This window comes from Peromyscus maniculatus, chromosome 2, assembly GCF_049852395.1.
Source record: "Peromyscus maniculatus bairdii isolate BWxNUB_F1_BW_parent chromosome 2, HU_Pman_BW_mat_3.1, whole genome shotgun sequence".
NCBI lineage: Eukaryota > Metazoa > Chordata > Mammalia > Rodentia > Cricetidae > Peromyscus > Peromyscus maniculatus.
Window position 1 is genome coordinate 138,575,060 of NC_134853.1, and position 22,675 is coordinate 138,597,734.

The following is a 22,675-nucleotide window of genomic DNA, read 5'->3' on the forward strand; positions in this document are numbered from 1 at the left end:
CTGGGAGTCAAACCTGGGTCCTCTGAAAGAGCAGCCAGTGCTCTTAACTGCTGAGACACCTCTCCAGCTCCACATTTCATTCTTTAATTTTAATTTTCATTAGTGTGTGTGTGTGTGTGTGTGTGTGTGTGTGTGCACATGTACACATGATGCCATGGTGTATGTGTGGCATCCAGAGGACAACTCTCAGGAGTTTTTTCTCTCCTTCCACCATATGGATTCTGGAGATGAAACTCAAGTCATTAGGTTGAAGAGCCCAGCTTAAAAAAAAATAAATAAAATAAAAAATTAAATACAAACCAAAGTTCAAATACTGGTTTCATAGGAAGATCATTTCTGTTATGGATTCAGGCATTAAATCCTCCCATCCAGGGATGTGGATGGTGTGGGCCAGAAAATAAATGAGTCACCAAACCAAGCCCTTTATGGTCCTCAGCCAAGCATCCTTCAGAATTTGATTCTGTTTTTTGTTTTTTTTCCCCTTTCCAAGACAAGGTTTCTCTGTGAAACCCTGGCTGTGCTGGAACTCACTCTGTAGACCAGGCTGGCCTCAGAGTCAGAGATCTTCCTGCCTCTGCCTCCTGAGTGCTGGGATTAAAGGCGTGCACCACCACCACTGGGCTCAGAATTGATTCTTTCTTAGCTCTTTATACGAAGAGACTTCATTGTTTATTTAAATGTACTCATGTGATATTTCAAATTAATTACTTCATAAAAATAGTTACTTGGTATTCTGGTTTTATCCAAAAGCCTTGACAGTCTGATCAATTTCAGTTAATCCCTAGGACACAGATTTTATCCTAGGTCAGCTAAAACATCAAGTCTGGGATTCAACTTGGGATAAATTCACAAACATAATTTATGATACCATGGGAGGCTTTGGGGAGGCAGCTCACTATCTTCTTTGGGACAACTGGTGTGAGAATTGTATGCTTTCTGTGGGTTGTTAGCGAAAGCAAGTGCTGTGGGATGTCTTTCTATATGCTGTGAATATGTGTTGCTCTGATTGGTTGATAAATAAAGCTGAATTGGCCTATGGCAAGGCAGCTTAGAGGCAGGCGGGAAATCCAAGCAGATATACGGGGAGAAGAAAGGAGAGAGTAGAGATGCCAGTCGCCGCCAAAGGAGCAGCAACATGCCAGCAGACTGGTAACGCCACAACCATGTGCAAAACACAGATGAATAGAAACGGGTTAATTTAAGATGATAGAGCTAGCTAGCAAGAAACTTAAGCCATTGGCCATACAGTTTGTAAATAATATTAAGCATCTGAGTGATTATTTTATAAGCAACTGCAGGACCACGAGGCAGGCAGAACTAGAGAGAACTTACCACTATAGGGAAGCAATTGGAGAAGCAGCCCAAGAATCAAGCTCTAGACCCTGGAGGAAGAAGACTACTTCCTCAATGTGGGCAAATACCACCTATCTCATTCGAAAGCCTCCGTTCCTCCACCTGTAAGATGCACTGATTACATTCCTTTCTCATCGTATCGCTTAATGCACATGGGTGGTTTAATGTGGGACCCAGAGCACAGCAAAATACCCAAACATTAGCAACCGTTTTAGGCCTACAAAATTAACATAATAACTGCTTCCAACTTGGTTCAAGAGTAGTAGGAAAGTACCCTCTCCTGGACTAGTGTTAACCAAACCCATCAGCATCCACAGCTGACATTACAAAATACTTCGGACTGATATAACTCACAGGCTTGCTCATGAGAGAGGCTCCCACAAGTCTTTTCCTATTTATAAGCATTCTGAGAAGTTTAGCATCTGGCTGGTGTGTTGTTAAAATTGTATGTTTAAGAAGATTAAGCTAACATAGCACAGTACTAGATACTATTGTCTGGCATCAGGGTTGAAGACCACACACACACACACACACACACACACACACACACACACACACACACACACACGAGAGAGAGAGGGGGCGGGAGGGAGAGGGAGAGGAAGAGAGAGCAAGAGCAGAATAGTCATCACTGCACAGACTATAATAGGAAAAGCACCTGTCCAAACTCTTTTCTTTTCCTTGCCATTGTAAAGAGATGAAATTATGGGGCTGGAGAGATGGCTCAGTGGTTAAGAGCACTGGCTGCTCTTCCAGAGGACCTGGGTTTGATTCTCAGCATTCCCATGATGTCTCACAACCATCTATAACTCCAACCCCAAAGGATCCAACATCCTCTTCTGGCCTCTTCAGGCACTGCATGTGATTGGTACATAGACATACATGCAGGAAAACACATAAACACATGGTGGGGGGCGAGAAATTTCCTTATTTGGGAAATAGAAAGTTCAAATACAAATAATCAATTTTCCCTCATGAATTAATTCCATATTTATCTTTTTTACTTCTTTCTTCACAACAGGTGGTTTCCTTTCAATAAATCTTACTGCTACAACTGACTAGTCACATATAAAATAAAGGCATCTGATAATGGATCCAAAATTTTTGCTGTTGAATAATGCTCTTGTACACTGGTTTAATAAAACACTGGTTGGCCAGTAGCCAGGCAGGAAGTATAGGTTGGGCCAGCAGACTAGGAGAATGCTGGGAAGAGGAAGAGAGGAGAAAGGAGTCACCAGCCAGAAACAGAGGAAGCAAGATGACAAGGCAGAACTGAGAAAAGGTATCAAGCCACATGCCTAAACATAGACACGAATTATGGGTTAATTTAAGTATAAGAGTTAGTCAGTAATAAGCCTGAGCTAATGGCTGAGCAGTTATAATTAATTTAAGCTTCTGAGTGATTATTTTATAAGCAGCTGTGGGACCGTGGGGCTGGACAGGACGGGAGAAAAATTGACTATAGATTTTATTATAAAGCTAAAAGCATAAAAATAGTCTCAGAAGAAACAAACATTAAAAAAAGTGTAAATGGGGCTGAACATAATGGTGCACACATTTAATCCCAGCACTTGGGAAGCAGAGGCAGGTGGATCTCTGAGGTCAAGGCCAGCCTGGTCTACAGCATGTTCCAGAACAGGCAGGGCTACACAGAGAAACTGTGTCTCAAAACAAACAAACAATTGTAAATGGGGGCAGGGTCTGGGGGAGATGCTCAGTGGTTAAAGCACTTTCTATGTAAGCAAGATAACCATAGGTCAGGTCCCTCAAACCCACAAAAAATGGGTGGGTGGGTAGAAGTAGGTGCCTGACAGTAATTCTTGCCTTGGAAGGTAGAGGCAGGCAATCCTTGAGCAAGCTGACTAGTTAGACTAGCCCTATCAGCCACCTCTGGGTTTGATTGAGAGAGCCTGCCTCAAAGATAAGGTGGAAGACTGACCAAGGATGATTTGCAACACCAACCTTGGGCTTCCAGTTATATGTGTGCTCATATGTGTCTGCACACATGTATACTCACAAGCAAGCAAGTGTGCATACACACACACCACACACACACATATAGGCATGAGAAGAATTTTAAAAATTCACAAATGGGTGTTTATGTAATAAAAAACATATATCTCAATGGGTAGTGCGAGGAAAATAAAGAGATGGCCCCCTGAGGGGTATCAAGTATCTAATAAGATATGTACAGAATATATGATGAGCTTTTACAACTCAATGAGATAAGACAAATGTAATCCAATTAAAGCTAGGGAAAGGAGCTGATTAGACATTTCTCTAATGACAATGCGTAAGAGACTGATGAAAACATTTAAAAATACACCATGTCGTTACTCATTAGCAAAATAAAAATTGAAGCCACAATGAAATACTACTTTACAGACACTACAATGAAACAATAATGGTTTTGGCAAAGATGGAGAGGAGAAACTGAGACCATGTACATTACTTGTGTGACCCAGGAGCTTTATTCTTTGATGTTGACATAATAGAATTAGAAATATATGAGCTCTTGGGATTGTGTGTGCATGGAACTCTGGCACCAGGGAGACTGAGGTAGGAGGCTCTAGAGTTGGATGCCAGGCAGCCTGAACTTTATGGAGACTTCGACTCAAAAACAACAACAAACAGCCGGGTGGTGGTGGTGGTGGCGGCGGCGGCGGCGGCGGCGGCGGCGGCGGCGGCGGCGGCGGCGCACGCCTTTAATCCCAGCACTCGGGAGGCAGAGCCAGGCGGATCTCTGTGAGTTCGAGGCCAGCCTGGGCTACCAAGCGAGTTCCAGGAAAGGAGCAAAGCTACACAGAGAAACCCTGTCTCGAAAAACCAAAAAAAAAAAAAAAAAAAACAACAACAAACAAAACCCAAACCAAACATGAGATGAATATGCATAAACATTCACAGCATCCCTATTCATAATAATCAATCAACAACTCATATAAAATACGGTATAACCATGAAAAAATTAAGCAGCCTGAAAAAGAATGATGACTCACTGATACATACTACCATCTTGAATAAGCTTTGAAAACCTATAACTTGAAACATGTCAGTCACAAAGGGCCATCTATTATATGATGCTAAATATGCCAGAAAGACCCAGAGTAGACAAATCGATGGTGACAGAAAGCAGATTAGTGCTTGTTTGGGGCAGGGGCAATAAAGGAAATAGGGAGTAATGCAGGTGGGAGTGGCCTAGTGAGCTTGAACTGTCAACTTGGCCCAACCTAGAGCCATCCAAAGGAATTCCGGTTGAGGGGTCAGATATGCGGTGCTACATTTTCTGACATCTCTTGCTTTTAGAGACTGGACTTTTATCTGACCTTGCAGCTGAGTTAATAACACGCCTCGAGATAATTTAAAAACTGTGCACTTAGCCTGTTGTCCACTGTGCACTAGGCCTAAATTCAGCCTGCCTTGAAGAGAGTGATATAACCAACCTCACTATGCCTAGGATTTCCCATGCAATTGGCTTTTACAGACTAAGCTAAATGCACAATTTTAATCTTAAGTTATGGACTCTTCTATACCTTGATATCCAGAATAATGCTATGTTGTTATGGTGTGTGTGTGTGTGTGTGTGTGTGTGTGTGTGTGTGTGTGTTGGGTGGTGGTGGCGGTGGTAGTGGTGGTGATCATTTGCTGAAAACAGCCAGCAGGTTGAAGCAACCTTAAACAAAATAAATATTCCATTTAATGATGCAAGCAACATGTGGATATAGGTTGATAATATTTGTATGAGGTCTTGAGTGCTATATACGATCTATTGGGGTCAGTAAATAACCTCTTCCCTTGTAAAGCTCTGGTAAAGAGTTCTGTAAAAAAGTATATTCCATCCCTTATTTTCTGTGCTACTCAATACATGCATAGAAAATCCCCCTTTTAGGCACAGACACAGGACACAGGCACAACAAACAGGCAATAAGAACACATTTTATACACACACACACACACACACACACACACACACACACACACACCACCGAAAGACCATAGATAGACCACAGACCACAGACCACCGATGGAAGGAAGTAGGAAATTCAAATCTGGGCTCCTTCTTGGTCAAACTACTCTAAGAGGAAGTTCTGTTTCCACAACGGGATATTGATAGATCGTTAGTTGATATAGGAGAGCCCAGCCCACCATGGGCGACACCATTCCCTGGGTAGGTGGTTAAGGAAGCTGGTGGAGTCTGTGCCGTCCACCAAACAGAGCTCCTCCATGGTTTCTGCTGCACTTTCTCTGCTGTGACTGAGTTGTTAGAGGTCATGCTGTGTAGAATGGCAAGTAGGCTGCCTTCAGTTTCCGCTTGAGCCCCTGCCCTGCCTTCCCTCAGGGATGGACTGTGACTTGGAAGTGTAAGCCAGATAAATCCTTTCCTCTAAGTGGCTTTTGTCAGAGCATTCTATCACAACAACAGAACAGGACAGGTGATGTGTCTATGGTGACTTTGTGGATTCAGTTAAACCAAATGCAGCACCTATTTCAAATATTTGCATTGTGTGGGGTCTTAGTTACTTTTCCTTTTTTTTTTTTTTTTTAAGATTTATCTATTTTTATTTTATGTGTATTGGTGTTTTGCCTGCATGTATATCTGTATGAGGTTGTTCAGTCTCCTGGAATTACAGACAGTTGAGCTGCCATGTGGGTGTTGGGAGTTGAACCCGGGTCCTCTAGAAGAACAGCCAGTGCTCTTAACTACTGAGCCACCTCTCCAGCCCCATTAGTTACTTTTCTGTTGCTGTGATAAAACACTATGGCTGAGGCAACTTATAAAAGAAAGTGTTTGCCGGGCGGTGGTGGCGCACGCCTTTAATCCCAGCACTCGGGAGGCAGAGCCAGGCGGATCTCTGTGAGTTCGAGGCCAGCCTGGGCTACCAAGTGAGTCCCAGGAAAGGCGCAAAGCTACACAGAGAAACCCTGTCTCGAAAAACAAAACAAAACAAAACAAAACAAAACAAAACCAAAAAAAAAAAAAAAAGAAAGAAAGAAAGAAAGAAAAGAAAGAAAAGAAAAAGAAAGTGTTTAATTAGGCACATGGTTCCAGGGGGCTAGAGTTCATGATGGCGGAGCAAAGGCCACTAAGGGCAGTGGAGAGCTCACATCTCCAACCACAAGCAAGAGACAGGGAGCATGTTGGAATGGTGCTAGTCTTCTGAAACCTTAAGTCTGCCCCTAGTGACACACCTCCTCCAACAACATCTAATCTCTCCTAAACCTTTCCACCAACTGGGGGCCAAGTATTCAAACATTTGAGTCTATGCAATTCAAACTATGTCGATAATTGCATTTAAAAATAACAGAGAAGCTGGAGAGATGGCTCACTGGTTAAGAGCACGTGCTACTCTTCCAGAGGACGTGGATTTGATTCCCAGCACCCATAAGGAGGTTTACAACCATGTGTAACTCTAGTCCCAGAGTGCATAGACATACATATATGCAGGCAAAACACACACGCACATTTCCTTTTTAATTAAAAGAAATAGAAGCTAGTATCTTTCGCCCTAAACCTATCACATGTTTTTGACCCAGAATAACCAAGACTAAGCAACTGTTATGTCTCCAAACCCAAGTAATCCAAGTGTTATGGGGTAAGCCCCATAGATATGGCGCACATCAAACTGGGAGAGACATGAGAGAACAGCCTTGGAAGACAAAGAGGGAGATCTCAGGCCAAAAGTGCATTTGCAGCCTTGCCCAGCAGGCAACAGGGATATCAGCACATCCCACTGATTCAATGCCGTCCGTGTCCTGGACAAAGGTGAGGCATGTGGGCTGGCATCTGTCTTGAAGCTTCAGTAGGGTGGGCTGTCGGTCCTGATCTTGTTTATAGAGGTGACACAGCTCTCTACATCATCTTCAAACTCTGAGCTTATCTAACAATAGACACACACGGCCCACAAAACTCTGACAACCACTATGTGCAGGCAGACGGTGACAGCGTATGGGGGTCCCTGCGGTGTGCTGGGCAGTGTAAGGGGTTCTGCACACACTCATCCTGATACAGAACTTTTCAACTTAGGGTGAACTTTGACACCCAGTGCTGCTCCTCCCCCCACGACAGACATTTACCTTGAGTTTTGAGAAGAAATTAGCATGACCAGGTGGAAAGAGCAGAACCTGTTGGACCACAAACCATTAACTGGATCCTAATGCAGGCGTTAGCTCCACTGACCTTATTCTCTGCATCCCAGGCAATTTGTCTTGGTTGAAGACACAAGAACTTCAACTTTTTTCAATAACCCACAGTCTTTAGGGGGAAAACTTACTGACCTACACTAGAATTTGCTGAAGTCCTAAGAGGCTGTGTGCTATGGAGAACTATTCGCCCTTCCACAAAGTGGTTGTGCTCGAAATTTTCTTAGAAGTTTTTTGTAGTTTTAAACGTTCTATTTGTCATTATGTGAGAGTGTCCCTGTTTCTGTTGAGAATTTCATACATGTATGTAATGTTTTGATCCATCCACCCTCATTCCCTGCCTTCCTGGTCTTCCCCCACCCTCCCTCCACTGTTCCCTCCCAGTTTTGGTCTTTGTTACTAGGTGTTGACAAACAAGTGCTTCAGACAAAGGGGAAAGATACAGCAAACTAACCAACTAGCCAGGAATTACTTTTCAGACATAAGTTACATGCAGGCAAAATTTTTATAGTCTTGGCTAAACATGGTGGCACATACCTGTGATCTTATCACTCAGGAGTAAGCTGGGAAGATTGTGAGTTTGAGGCTAGCCTGGGCTACATATTGAATTTCAGGCTAGCCTGACTGCAAAGCAATACCCCCTCCAAACCAACCAAGCCAACAGCAACAAAATCCCAAACAACAATAACAAAGATTTTGTTATTGTATTCCATTCAGCACCTTCTCAAGTCTGCTGCTCTGGCCCAGTGTCCTAGAAAGGGAGAGTGGTGTGTGTGTGTGTGTGTGTGTGTGTGTGTGTGTGTGTGTGTGTGTGTGTCCAAATGGGACTTACTGTTGGGCATTTGATGTCATGTTCTTCTTTGGGTTTCCAAGCCAAACAAGATCTGAATCTCTCTCTCTCTCTCTCTCTCTCTCTCTCTCTCTCTCTCTCTCTCTCTCTCTCTCTCTCTCTCTCTCTCTCTGTGTGTGTGTGTGTGTGTGTGTGTGTGTGTGAGAGAGAGAGAGAGAGAGAGAGAGAGACAGACACACAGAGACAGAGACAGAGAGATCTGACAAGGTCTCATTCTGCAGCACAGGCTGCCTTTGAACTCCTGTATGGTTCTCTCTCTTCAGTCTCTGGTGAGTCTACAGTCATGAGCCACCAAACCTGGGTATATTTTCTTTAATTACAATAGCTTCTGCAAATTTTAAATTCCATTTCCAAATGTATGTTTTACTCTCCTCCTTCTCCTGTTGTCTCCCCATGCTAGATTCCATCCTGGGTATGATTACATTTCAAGCCCTTGACTTACATTAAAAACAAAAAAAACTAGCTGGGTGGTGATGGGCCATGCCTTTGATCCCAGCACTTGGGAGGCAGAGGCAGGGCAAATCTCTGTGAGTTGGAGGCCAGCCTGGTCTACAGTGCTAGAGTTCCAGGACAGCCAAGGCTACCCAGAAGCATTCTCTTGAAACAAAACAAAACCAACCAACCAACCAAACAAACAAACAAAAACCCCAAAACTTATTTTGGGCAGGTCACGGTTTCCCATGCTTTTCATCCTAGCATTCTGGAGAGGCATGCAGATCTCTGTGATTCAGCCTGGCCTCTATGAATTTCCAGACCAGCGTGGTTACACAGCGTGATACTGTTTCAAAATAAGTAAATAAATAATAAAAACTAAGGGTTTACTTATGTTTCTCTGTGTGTGTATCTGTGCATGTGACTGCAGGTACCCTCAGAGGCCAGAGGCGTTAAATCTCCTTTGAGCTGGAGTTACAAGCAGTTATGAGTCACCCATTGTTGGTTCTGGGAATCGAGTTCAGTTTCTCTGCAAGGGCAGTGCTCACTCTTAACTGCCGAGTCAACTGTCCAGCCTTTCTTTAGTAAAGTATTCCCTTGACTTACTTCTTCTCGAGTACATAGTATCAACCCATCTACCCCCCACCCCCTTTTTTTTGAGACAGAACCTCTCTAGTCCAGGCTAGCCGCAAAGTCACTAAGTAACAGAAGGTGACCCAGAACTCTTGATCCACCTGCCTCTACCTCTCAAATTCTGGGCTTGCAGGAAAGCACTTGGCGGTTCATCAGCTCTTTGAAGGTGGCTTACTTGTGAACACAACAGTCCTCTGAGGATCTCAAAGTAATTTCTGGGAAGGTTTCACAGAGCAATTTTACTCTGTACAATGGAGTCCTGTAAGATTAAGAACCAAAGTGGTTGCCACTCCCTTGAATTCTTTTACAGGCACACCTGCAGTAAATAGCAAGGGGCCATATCTAGAACAATTCCCCGAGGTCATTTTCTCTACTAAAGTGAACACTTGGTTCACTAAGCTCTCTGGAATAGGAAGGGTGGCACAGATCCTGCCATCCCTTCGCCCCCCACACTGGTGGCAGATGTGTTCCTTCTGAGCCCGCCTCGAGCTTAAGGTTCAGTGGGGACTTCCATGCTCAGAACCCACAGGAAGGCAGGAGGAGAGAACCACCCCAACAGAGTTATGGGGCCCTCCTTTAATAAAGTGAATCAACAGGTCCAGACTTTGGTTGTGAGTTTATTACCAGTCAAGCCATGGCTGTAATGTTATCTAAGAGACGGACATTAAGAAAGAAGATGATGGGGCTGGAGAGATGGCCCAGAGGTTAAAAAGCACTGCTTGCTCTTCCAGAGGTCCTGAGTTCAATTCCCAGCAACCACACGGTGGCTCACAACCATCTGTATTGAGATCTGGTGCCCTCTTCTGGCCTGCAGGGATATGTGCAGACAGAATACTGTATACATAATAAATAAATAAATCTTAAAAAAAAAAAAAAAAAGAAAGAAGATGATGCCAGGCGGTGGTGGGTGCCTTTAACCCCAGCACTCGGGAGGCAGAGCCAGGCAGACCTCTGTGAGTTCAAGGCCAGCCTGGTCTACAAAGTGAGATCCAGGACAGGCACCAAAACTACGTAGAGAAACCCTGTCTCAAAACAAAACAAAACAAACAAACAAACAAAAAACCAAAAAAGAAGGACAGAAGATGATAAAAGTGACGCTTCTCTAGTCAGGGACCAGACCCAGAGCGTGTGTCTGCAGCACCTACCTGGGTGCTGCTGTCCTCTGAACTATCCCCACAGCTCTGGGACTGGAGGCTCAGCTCTTCTCCGAGCCTCCCAACTTCTCTGGGCTCCATGGCCAACAGCTGTCCAGGGCCTCCCGGGTCTCCATTCTGCTGGGGCTCCTCCTGCCTCTCTCTTGGAAAAGTGGCCGCCTTCACTGACTCCTCTGGCATTTCCTCCTGCTTACTTTCTCCTAATTCAGAACTTGGTACAAATATAACAATAAAAGATCTATCAAACAGACATTCTTGTGGCAGAATAATGAAGACAATCCTACGCACTAGGGGATTGTTCTTTCAAGTTTGAATTGTACGGTTGGAAGTTGTTCTTGTGCGTTTTATAGCAATGACTCTTATTTTTTCACTCACCGTCAAGGAGATGGCCCATCATCTACTTTCATTTACAGCCCAATAACCAGTTTAAATGATTTTTTATCCTCTCTGGACTTTTAGTATTGCACTGGGCAGATTCAGATCATAAAGATTTCCAAATGCCACTCAAAAGCAGGTACTTCAACGAGGCTACAGTGGGCTGTAAGAGGTTTATACTTCAGAAATAAGGATATCTAGACAGTAATTAGGCTGAGTAGTAATATATGGCTTGGTTAATCATTGATGTGCGCTAAAGGAGGACAGAAGTAAAAGTGTGCATATATTTTCACATGCATGCACGTTTCACGTGTACACACACACACACACACACACACACACACACACAGATGTGATTTTAGCATAGATAAGAACATAAGAAAGCAAAGTATCCCAGGATAGTTTAATGAATAATATCGGGTGAAGGTGCTTGCTGACAAGCCTGATGACCTGAGTTCAATCCTCGGGACTCACATGGTTGAGAGAATCAGGCCCTTTAAGTTGTCCTCCGACCTCCACAAGGATGCTGTGGTATGCTTGCACCTCCCATTGCCCAGTTAAGTAAATGGGTTTTTATTTTTGTTTTTAAGTTTAAAAAAAAAAAACAACATGCCAGGGAAACTCGAAGAAAGGCTGTTGTCTCCACCCACATATTAAAAATCAGGGGTGGGAACCAGGACTGGGTCTGGAGAGACTTCAAAGTCGGTGCTCATGACATTCACCATCTGGCCGAAGGTGACATCTGAATTTCTAACTGGGGCAAACTCATGAATAGACGGTGGACTAGGGCAGAGGAGTGTGCATAAGGAATGGGTAGATGCTGGAGGATCCAGACACGGGGAGCAGGGGCAGAAACCTCGGCACTGAACACAAGGACACAGGAAGAGGGGGACTGTCGCTAAAGGGGTCATCTTAGACAGAAGTTAGGGGCTTGTAAAGAGCAAGCAGAAGGGGCTGGAAAGCCAGAGGGGGGCATCCTTGAGGGTTTAAGCCAGAGAAACAGAGGAGGGCGCAGCTTCGGCCATCAGAGAATGGAAGAAGACTGGAGAGCACACGAACGTGCTGGGTGTTTCGCTGCATTTTGTTTCTGCCGTTGTTTTTGGGACTGAATCCAGGGCTTTCTGCTTGCTAGGTAAGCATTCTGCCACTAAGCTACACCCCAGCCGCTCTTTTACTTCTATCCCTCCAATCTGAAGTTTGTTTGGGGCACCTTGGAGCCCAGCACTGCACGCTTCACCAATCAGAGTTGTCACCCACATTCAAGAAGGCACAAATCAAGGCCATTAAAATATTTATATTCTGAGGCTGGAGAAATGGCTCAGCAGTTAAGAGCACTGGTTGCTCTGTCAGAGGGCCTGGGTTCAATACCTAGCTGGTAGCTCAAAAGCACCTCTCATTCTAGTTCCAGGGAATTTGACTTCTTCTTCCAGCCTCCATAGGTACCGGGCATGCACGTGATGCACAGACATACATGCAGGCAAAACACTCATACACATAAAAATAACCAATTAAAAAAAAGAAAGCCCTAAACCATCTTAAAATGTTTAGATTCTGAAAAATTGCAACCCGTGAACATACATTGTTCTGTGGTGCTGGGAATTGGATCTAGGGTTTCAGGCATGTTAGGCAGGTGCTGCGCTATTGAGCTGTAACCCCAGTCTCCATGAATATACTGTAATAGCAATAAAATGCTTCATAAGAGAAAAGCTGAGTGTTCGATGCTGCTCATAACAATGTTATTTAAAACAGCAGCTAATGGAGACACACTGTTCCTGTTTGGACATGGTTTTATTGTTTCCCCCGAGGGCATCCCCTGAGCAAGCCAGCCAGTGAGAATAGTTTGACTGAGATATCCTTCAACCAACAAGGTGGAAAGGCAGTCGAGGATGACTCCTGACATCAACCCAGGGCCTTGACATGCAGGCACACAAACATGCATACGCACCTCCACACATGCACACGTGGACACACATGCAAACATGGACACACATGCAAACATGGACACACATGCACACACAAAGGAAAACAGGAAAAAAGAACATGGCTGTCCCCTCCTTGCTTCCTGGCTTCCAGACTTGTCATGTGACTCCTTGGGTGTGTCCTTTCTCCTGTAATGCCATCTGCAGGAAGGACCTCACAGAGGTGGGTGCCATGCTTCGGAACCCCCAGAACCATGAGCCAAATAAACATCTTAAAAAATTCAGTCACACCAAAAAAAAAAAAAAAAAATTCAGTCCCAAGTATTTTGTCATAACAATAGACATGTTCTCCAAATCAGCAAACAAACAAAACAGTTCAGCTGGAATTCAAGTTATTTTATTTATTTAAAATTATATTACATTTCAATTGTGTGTGTGTATGTGTGTGTGTGTGTGTGTGTGTGTGTGTGTATGTGTAACAAGCGTGCTTGCATGCCACTGTGCATGTGTGAAAGTGTTAGTTCTGTCCTCTGTCATATAGGTTCTAGTGATCGCACTAGGGCTTGGTGGCAAGCACCCTTAGCCCTGAGCCGTCTCGCTGGCTCTCCCCTTATTTTTTGAGATGGGGTCTCTCACTGAACCCAGAGTTCACCAACTTAGCTAGACGGGCTGGCCCGTGTGATTCTGGAGACCCGTCCATCTCCACATGCCAAGCCAGGAGAGGGACAGGCGAGCATCACTGTCCCTGGCGTTTACGTGGGTACTGGAGACATGGACCTAGGTCCTCACGCTTGCCCAGCAAGTCCTTCGCTGCCTGAGCCACCTCCCCAGCCACCTCTTACGTTTTAAAAGCCTTTCTCCATATTCAAGTTATTTTATCTTCCTCATCCTGATTAGAGTCACTAATCCCAAAGTCCCACTGAATTTTCTTTTAAAGATTTATTAATTTATTATGTATACAATGTTCTGCCTGCATGTATGTCTACAGGCCAGAAGAGGGCACCAGATCCCATTACAGATGGCTGTGAGCCACCATATGGTTGCTGGGAATTGAACTCAGGACCTCTGGAAGAACAGTCAGTACTCTTTACCTCTGAGCCATCTCTCCAGCCTCCCCCCACCCCACCCCCACCACTGATTTTTTAAAAAAATGTTTTACACATAGCAGCCAGAGTGATTTTCCTCAAGCACTAACCTATTGTTTTGCCCAGGCTGCTAAATTCTAAAGGAGCTTTTATTGTCTAAATTACTAACTAGGGTTGTGGATGGAGCTCAATGTTGGATGCTTCTTTAGTGCCCCATGATTAACCCCAATATTGCAAAACCAGCAAGCAAACACTACTCTGGTGTGAGCATCCCACATGTCTCTAGGTTCGGGAGTCTGCCTGCATCTGATTCTCATTGTTCCCCTTCCCTAGAGTTCTAAACGACCTCACACAAACCTATGCCCCTTCAACATCACATTCGGACTATGAAGCCCGCACTGCCTCGTGTAACTACCTCCTCCATCAGACCGGAACGTTAAGCCTGTCTTAGTTCGTGCCCTCCCTCTGCTTGGAGCACCCGCCTGCACACAGGTGGACAAATGGTTGATGCTGAGTGTGGCTGTGTTCCAGATCTGACTGAAGTGGAACCTGCCAAGGGGCACAGGTCATGAAACAGGAGCCATTTGAGATGGGGAGAGAGGGAAGCGTGTGGCCCATAACCTAGAGTTCTCATAGTCCCAACCACGGGATGTTGGTCTTTCTAGAGGAACTCTCTAGAAAGAAGCACAGAGTCTGTCTCCCGGCAGAGTTCCAACCCCAGAGGAATGAAGGCACCAGCCTTGCTACAGTGGCAAGTCTCTCCACCCACCCGTGACCTGCCCCAGCCGGGTGAGCAGGTCTGCCTGACACTGTCAGTTCTTTCTGGGAAGAGTTTTCAGGGTGATTGCTACATCCCGACAGCCTCTTGCTCCAGGCTACTGCTTCTTCATCTGTGGATCACGATGGATGAACTGACCTGCCTGTCACCTTCCAGCTTCATCTAATGAGATGCTAGGACAACTTCTCTTGAAACCTGTCCCCATGCTCTAGAATTAGGCTTTCTTGATCATTCCACCAAACCTAAACATGGTGAGCCAGTTTCTCAGTTCCTTGTTTTTGGGCTCACTGTCAGAAAACACCCCCATCTCTCCTAGATGCCCTTCCCACCCCACACCTGTCAACCCCATCTCTCCAAGACACCCTTCCCCCTCCACCTCTCTGTTTCCTGGTTGGGAATCTTGGACTCAGAACTAACTCTAAAGTTAAAAGAAAAAAATTTTTTTTTTTTGGTTTTTCGAGACAGGGTTTCTCTGTGTAGCTTTGCGCCTTTCCTGGAACTCACTTGGTAGCCCAGGCTGGCCTCGAACTCACAGAGATCTGCCTGGCTCTGCCTCCCCAGTGCTGGAATTAAAGGCGTGCGCCATCATCGCCCGGCATAAAGAAATTTTTAAGAGAACATAAAATTTAGGAGCTCCCAAACTGGCAAAGCAGTATCTATCTTAGAACATTTATGCCAAAATAAATTTGGTGACACCAGGACCCAATCTCCCCAGTTCATGGAAAAGAGTGTCCTTTAGGCTGGCATCTAAGGAGCACTGGCATCTACTGTTTCCTTCTCAATGACCTTTAGGCTTTTGTCCACACAAAGTAATTGGTTTCTATTAGTTTTTGTGCCATATTAGAACAGATCATTTGCCCAAAGCCTCCAAAACTTCTGTGAAGGATAATTTTGGTTAAGATGTATAAAAACAGGGTTAGGTAGCAAGATTAAACAAATAAATAAAAGAGAAGCGTTCTGAAAACTCAATTATCAGATATAACATCAAATAAGATCAGCAAAACAGAAACTATATATAGAGTACAGCCTTGATTATGTAAAAACAATTTACCACCAGGAGGTGGTGGCACACGCCTTTAATCCCAGTACTCGGGAGACCGAGCCAGGCGGATCTCTATGAGTTCGAGGCCAGCCTGGTCTACAGAGTGAATTCCAGGACAGCCAGAGCTGTTACACAGAGAAACCCTGCCTTGAAAAACAAAACAAAATAAAACAAAACCAATTTACCTGCAACCTGTGTGCACAGAGGAGAGGTGGGTGAGTGTCTCTCCCAGAAGAGAATTGTGGGTTATTATAATCCATTTCTACTTTTACATGCTTCCTAATGTCAACAGAAAGCATATGCCAACTTTCAGAGGCAAGGGGAAAGGTTTTGAAAGGTAACGTTAATGCTCCATCAGAAAAGGGCACGCCCTCTCAGCCACTGCCCTATACTGCCAGTGGTACCCTCGGCACCGTCCGAGGGTACCCAGTCCGTCTCTTCTCTCCCACAGTACTCAACACACAACTGTTGCAAAAAGGAAGACAGCCGGGCAGTGGTGGCACACGCCTTTAATCCCAGCACTTGGGAGGCAGAGCCAGGCAGAGCTCTGTGAGTTCGAGGCCAGCCTGGTCTACAGAGTGAGTTCCAGGAAAGGTGCAAAGCTACACAGAGAAACTCTGTCTCAAAAAAAAAAAAAAAAAAAAAGAAAGACAAACTCTAGGAAATGCTTAAAACTAATTTTTTTCTGATTACATCTCTTGAAAATGAATGTCAGGTCCTTAGGATAACCAAGCCAAATAAACACCCCTCCAGTTACTGTGTTCAGGAGTCTCTCAATTTACCAGGGTGCCTGTCCTTCTTCACTTGGGCTCAGAACCTCTCCTTCCAAAAGTGGCACTTTAGACACCAGATCTTCACCGTGGCTGTCACTTGTCATTAAATTGGCAGTTCTGTCCCCTACAGAGCAATGTTCTAACTGTTCCAATTCTTGTGAAAGCTTTAAGACCTGTAAAGTTAAGTGAAAAAGCAAATGCTCTATTTTGCAGCCGTGAAGAAAGTAGATTGACTCCACCAAATGCTTCATTACTGCCTTAAGTTATACAAACTGGCACCCTATAACAAGTCTTATTGCAATCTAGTTAAATACTTTGCAGGTGTATATAACGTAATCCACGTTTGCAGTAGATATATGGGTATGTAACTCCATGATTTAACCAACCAACCAACCAACCAAACAAACAAACAAACAAACAAATATCCAACCAAACAACCAAATAAACAGGTAGTCTGGCCTTCGATGTTGGCGTTTCTGTTGCTGTTATAATTGCGCTGTACCTTTAAACAGGAACAAGGAGCAAACAGCAGCAGCACTCCAGTGAGCCCTTGGCTTTTACACGCTCACCACACATTTTTGTCCCCAAGTTTTGACTGCGCTTCATTGATTCATAAAAGCAGTAATATAGTGCCTTGAGAAAATATTAGAAGGCTACCGGCACCTTATAGAAGGGACATTCCTTCCAGTCTGAGCATATGTATTTGAAAACATTTGAAAGGTTCCTTGGTGCCTGTGGTGGCCCCTAAATGCCAGCCTATCTGACAGTTTAATTAAAAGGCTATATTGTGAGGCCCAGGCTCAGTGTTGGATGGGAAATGAAGATCTGTATAAGCTTCCCAGGGGTTATCTGGTGCATGTGGGCACTTTGAGGAATACTGCGTTGCGGAATTTGGTAAAACATTCATTTTTGTTTGTTTGCTTTTAGAAGATTTTGTATATTTCCCATCCTCAGTGGTTACTTGGGGTTACTCGTTGTATGTTCATACGAAATCCAAGCAGACCTCCTTCCAGGAGAGAGGCTGGTTGGGAAATGGAGATGGTTCCCACCATGGTCCTGAATTGGAGCGAACGATGCTTGTCTGAAAATGCAAAGCTCCTACAGTATCTGTGCTTGACTCCAAGAGCCAGGGGACTAAACACAAAGCTCGACTTCAGTGTATTTTAAGAGATTCCGTTGGTCTCCTGTGACTTTTCATCCCCTCAAGAGAAGCCACAGAGCGCAGTATGGACTCCAGTGCACATCCCTCTCCCAAGGGCCGACACTTTTCAGTGAAGGCGGGCCTTGACCCTTGAGAGGTGGGAGGCTATGGGTGGCTTATTTGAAGTGTGGGGAGCATGTGGTCAAAGAGAGACAAACATCTGACTCAGGCGGCTTTGAAGAGGAGGGAGAAGGTCACAACATGAGGAACTGAAGAGCAGAGAGATGGGCCGTAAGGGAGGCAGGTCTTGGAAGACCGTTTTCTTAATGAGCGTGCATTAATTTTGCACGCAGGAAAATAAATTCCAAAATGCTACTTAGTTTTTACAGTTATTCTAAAAATGCAAACATTACATAATGACAGTGAATTTTTTTGTTTTTTGTTTTGTTTGTTTGTTTTTTTCGAGACAGGGTTTCTCTGTAGCTTTGTGCCTTTCCTGGAACTCACTCTGTAGCCCAGGCTGGCCTCGAAAATTTTAGTTTTTAAAGAATAGCAGAGAGCAGAACTCGGGTTGAATTCTCTAATAAATTGAAAACAACAGTAACACAAACATCAAGCATTTTCTGGGTCTTCTGGACCCACATACAACAAAGTTGGGATGTCTCTTAAGCAACTGGAAAAAATACTTTTTTCTTTTTTCAATTATGTGTATATATGTGCATGTACATGCAGTTGCCTGGGTAATCCAGAAAAGAAAATCAGCTGCCGTGGAGCTGGAATTACAGGCAGTTGTGAGCCGCTCAGTGTGGCTACTGGGAACCGAACTAGGATCCTCCGCAGGATCAATAGGTGCTCTTAACCACTGAGCCATTTCTCCAGCCCCAAAATGTCGCTATTTATCATGAAGAAAGTTAATCCCATTGGCCCTTCTAGGAGATTGATAGTGTGGGAAAGGACCAGCTTCCATTTGATCTTAGTGTTAATACTTCAGTCTAACCATCAGCCACATTTAAATACCAGAGCACTAAGCTGAGTGCTCCACTCTGTGAGACCATAGGGTAGGACAGAAAGAGCACAGGCTGAGGAATGTCACACAGCTTGGCAGTAGTTCAGTCACCTAGGGTCCCTGGGCTCTTTGTATAAATTGAATGAGCTGGCCTACAAGATCACACCTGTTTCTGCTATAAATTTCTGTGCCGTGATTCTAGATGTGACCCAGACAAAAAGCTGCGAAATAAGAAGCTTTGGCAAATCCATAAGGCATAGCCCGCCTTCCGCCAAGCAGGGCACCTTTAAGTTTAGAGCGCTGCGTGTTCCAAAGAGAAGCTTCAGGATGCAAAGGCTCAAAGCAAAGACGTTTCATGAACAATAGTTTGATGGGCAGAAATGCAGCATCCCAAAGAAGCCATCCACGAGACGGTTACCACTGCAAAGGGAAACACGATAAACTCACATTGTTTCCATAGGACTCCTGTCCACTTGCACTGTACTGTGGGGGGAAACACCAGACAAATCCAAACTGAGGGACCTTCTTCCAGATAACAGCCTGTGATTCTTTCAAAATCCCTAAAATGAAACTGAAACCTGGGGCTGGAGAGATGGCTCAGTAGTTAAGAACACTGGCTGCTCTTTCAGAGGTCCTGAGTTCAGTTCCCAGAAACCACATGGTGGTTCACAACCATCTATAATGAGATCTGGTGCCCTCTTCTGGGCATGCAGACAGAGCACTCATTTAAAAAATACATAAATAAATAAAAATTTATTTATTTATTTTGGTTTTTTTTTTTTTTTTTTTTTTGATTTTTCAAGACAGGGTTTCTCTGTGTAGCTTTGCGCCTTTCCTGGAACTCGTTTTGGAGACCAGGCTGGCCTCGAACTCACAGAGATCCGCCTGCCTTTGCCTCCCGAGTGCTGGGATTAAAGGCATGCGCCACCACTGCCCGGCCTTTATTTTGGTTTTTTGAGACAGGGTTTCTCTGTGTAGTTTTGGTGCCTGGCTTGGATCTCGCTCTGTGGACCAGGCTGGCCTCGAACGCACAGAGATCCGCTTGTCTCTGCCTCCCGAGTGCTGGGATTAAAGGTGTGCACCACCGCCGCCCAGCTTAAATTAAAAAAAAACAATGAAACCCTTACCCTTAACAAGGTGGTCTCAGGAGGAGGCCTTAGGAAGCAGCTGGGGCACAAAGGCAGAGCTCTCATGATGACATTGGTACCCTTCAGAGAACAACGTGGGCTGGGGAGATGGCTCAGCAGTAAAGTATTTGATGTGAAAGCATAGGACCTGAGTTTGGATGCTGGAACCCATGTAAAGCCAGATGTGATGGGGGATGGGGTGGGAGTGGGGGAGGTGCTCCTACAACAAGATTGGGGCAGAGCCAAGAGGACTCCCAAAGCTTGCAGACCAGCTAGCCTAGCAGAGGCAGTAGCAAAATATAAGAAGCCCCAACTCAAACCAACTGGAAGGCCCGCTGAGGTTGACCCCACACATGCTGTGGCATGAGCATGTTCACACACACACACACACACCACACGAATATTCATATGCACACATATATCATGCACATACACACAAAGATTAGAGAGGAGGAGGAGGAGGAAGAAAGAACCAGGAGAAGATGGCCATCTGCAAACTGGAAAGCAGCCTTTACCAAACGGGGGTCTACTGGCCCCCTACTTTGGATTTCCCAACCTGCAGAGCTGTGGGCAATAGTCATTTAAACTGCCTAGTCTGTGATATTCTGTTAAAACTGTCAAACTATGTAGCATGAGTCTTAAAAGTTCTCATTAATAAAATCAAACCTGAGCCAGGTATTGGGGTGAACACTCGAAGATCAGAGAGACAGAACAAGCCACAGCTAACCTCACCTGGCCAACTTCTCAGCTGGTCTTGTTTCCTCAGACTGGAAGCTTCTGAGTCCTCATCCAAATGGGTCTCAGCTGAACTGCTGCTAGAAGCCTGAAAGCTTAACCAGCCAAATGCTTAACCAGGCCAAATGCTTCTTGTTCCTGGTCCTCACACCTTATATACCTTTCTGCTTTCTACCACCACTCCCTGGGATTAAAGGCTCACTTTCCGGGATTAAAGGCGTGAGTCACCATGCTTGGCTGTATCCTTGAACACATGGATTTCTGCCTCTGGAATGCTAGGATTAAAGGTGTGAGTGCCACCATTTTCTAGCCTTTGTATCTAGTGGCTGTTCTGTCTCTGACCCCAGATAAGTTTATTAGGGTGCACAATATTTTGGGGAACACAATACCACCACAAAACTAAGACTTCTTCAAAAACCTAACAGACAGACAGACTCCTGTGGGCAGATTCAAGGTCTTAAAGAGCATTAAGTGATCTTATATTGTGTCTTAGACTAGAAATGTTTTGAGTTGTTGTTCTCCTTATCTCCTCTTCCATGATTGTCTCCTCCTTTTCATCTCCTCCTCCTCATCTCCTCCTCCATCATTGTCTCCTCCTCTTCATTTCTTCTTCCTCATCTCCTCCTCCTCCTGCTGCTCCTCCTCCTTTTCCTCCTCCTCCTCTTTTTCTTCTTCCTCCTCTTCTCAGTTTTTGTTCAGGAGTGGGACTGACTGCTCTGCCTGCTGATGACTCACCTTTCCAGCAGTGTCCCCAAAGCAAAGGCTAGTTGTAGACCGTTCCCCACACATCTCCCTGGATTGTGCACCTTTCCCTTCCTACATTCCACACCGTAATCCACACTCCAGAATTTTGGTTGATAGGAAGCTGATTTAAGACATCCATGGGCAGTTGAAGTCTAAATGTTTGCCCTGATTTATAACCTACACTCTATGTCATTTTGTTATATCCTAGTAAAAGAAACTTTGATTTCTAAATCTGCTACTTAAAGTTTCCTTTTACTCTATCCACATACAAGACATGTTAAATATTTATTGAACACTCAAATAATCAATAGTTCAATCTCACCTTGGCTTCTAATTCAGAATTCTCTCTTTGTAGCAGGTTATATGCTATTAAAAACTGCTCTCTGCCCTCAATCCTTGGAAGACTTTGAATCTCCTTATAAAGGCACAGGAGTTCTGACTTTGATTTTTGGAATTCCTGTTTAAGAAATGAAGATTTTTTTTATGATAAAAATATATTTAAATTTAAAATTGTTTTAAATAATAAAGAATTTTTAAAAAGTAAAAAAAACCCACAAAAATAAATGTTAAAAAAAACAAACAAAAAAGAAATGAAGATATTCTGTAGGATAAATCAAGTCTACTTCCCTGCAAAGGAATACAAGTTCTACAAAGGATTCTTGAAATGGTCCTAACAAATTGTTCAATCTTAAATGGTACCAAATGCAGTGTTTCAGTGTTTACCTTTTACAGGTTGAAAGATTGGGTGTCCACAGTCATTACTATTTTAAACAAAGCTTGGATAAAAGTAAAACCTTCAGCTCCTGAATTAAATATTTATTTGCCTTAAAAATACAGGGCTGACAAGATGGCTCAGCAGGTGAATGAGCTTGTCATGTACGCCTGGTGACCTACATTTGATCCCTGGAATCCATGTGAGGGTGAAAGGAGAAAACTGACTCCACGGAGTTGTCCTGGGGCCTCAGCACTGTGCTGTGGCAATGTGTTATCTTCCCGATCATATACAACAATAATAACAAATTTAAAATGTATCTCACAGCGTCTTTCATAGAAGATTGCGCTGCAGTGTGGTGTAGCTTTACTAAGCACCCCTAGCAGGGCTGCTTCTGAAGCTAGGGCTGGGCAGGGTACCAGAACTTAGCCTCATGTAGCCGGGAAAACTAAAGCCGCTTCCCAAGTCTGTGCAGCTTCAGACTCTGCCCTTAACTGCAGATCCTGTTGCTGATGTGTGCTCAGGGACTCATGTACAACATTTCCTCTACTCCTCAGATGATCTGTTTCTACACAGTTCATGTGTAGTTACACATTTTTCTCACACTGTCACACAGATCACACAGATATGCAGCGAGGGGAAGGACAGTTTGCAGTACCCAGGAGCCAAAAGCTTACA

The 22,675-nt window shown here is 44.3% G+C and overlaps 1 protein-coding gene across 14 annotated transcripts in view; it reads right to left on the reverse strand.

Moving 5' to 3' along the window:
- Ccdc30 (coiled-coil domain containing 30) overlaps window positions 1-22,675 on the reverse strand; it is a 98,152-nt gene that overhangs the window by 37,004 nt on the left and 38,473 nt on the right. For 9 of the 14 annotated variants that reach the window (XM_076564943.1, XM_042271776.2, XM_076564938.1 and 6 more), the window contains 3 exons: window positions 21,608-21,742; window positions 16,542-16,705; window positions 10,552-10,771 (listed from right to left, as the gene is read on the reverse strand). The exons of 4 other annotated variants lie outside the window; for them this stretch is intronic. In XM_076564943.1, coding sequence (XP_076421058.1) covers window positions 10,552-10,771; window positions 16,542-16,705; window positions 21,608-21,742 — 519 coding nt within the window. Of the gene's footprint in view, window positions 1-10,551; window positions 10,772-16,541; window positions 16,706-21,607; window positions 21,743-22,675 lie in introns of those variants that run through there. One more of the 14 variants, XM_076564942.1, reaches the window with a different exon arrangement.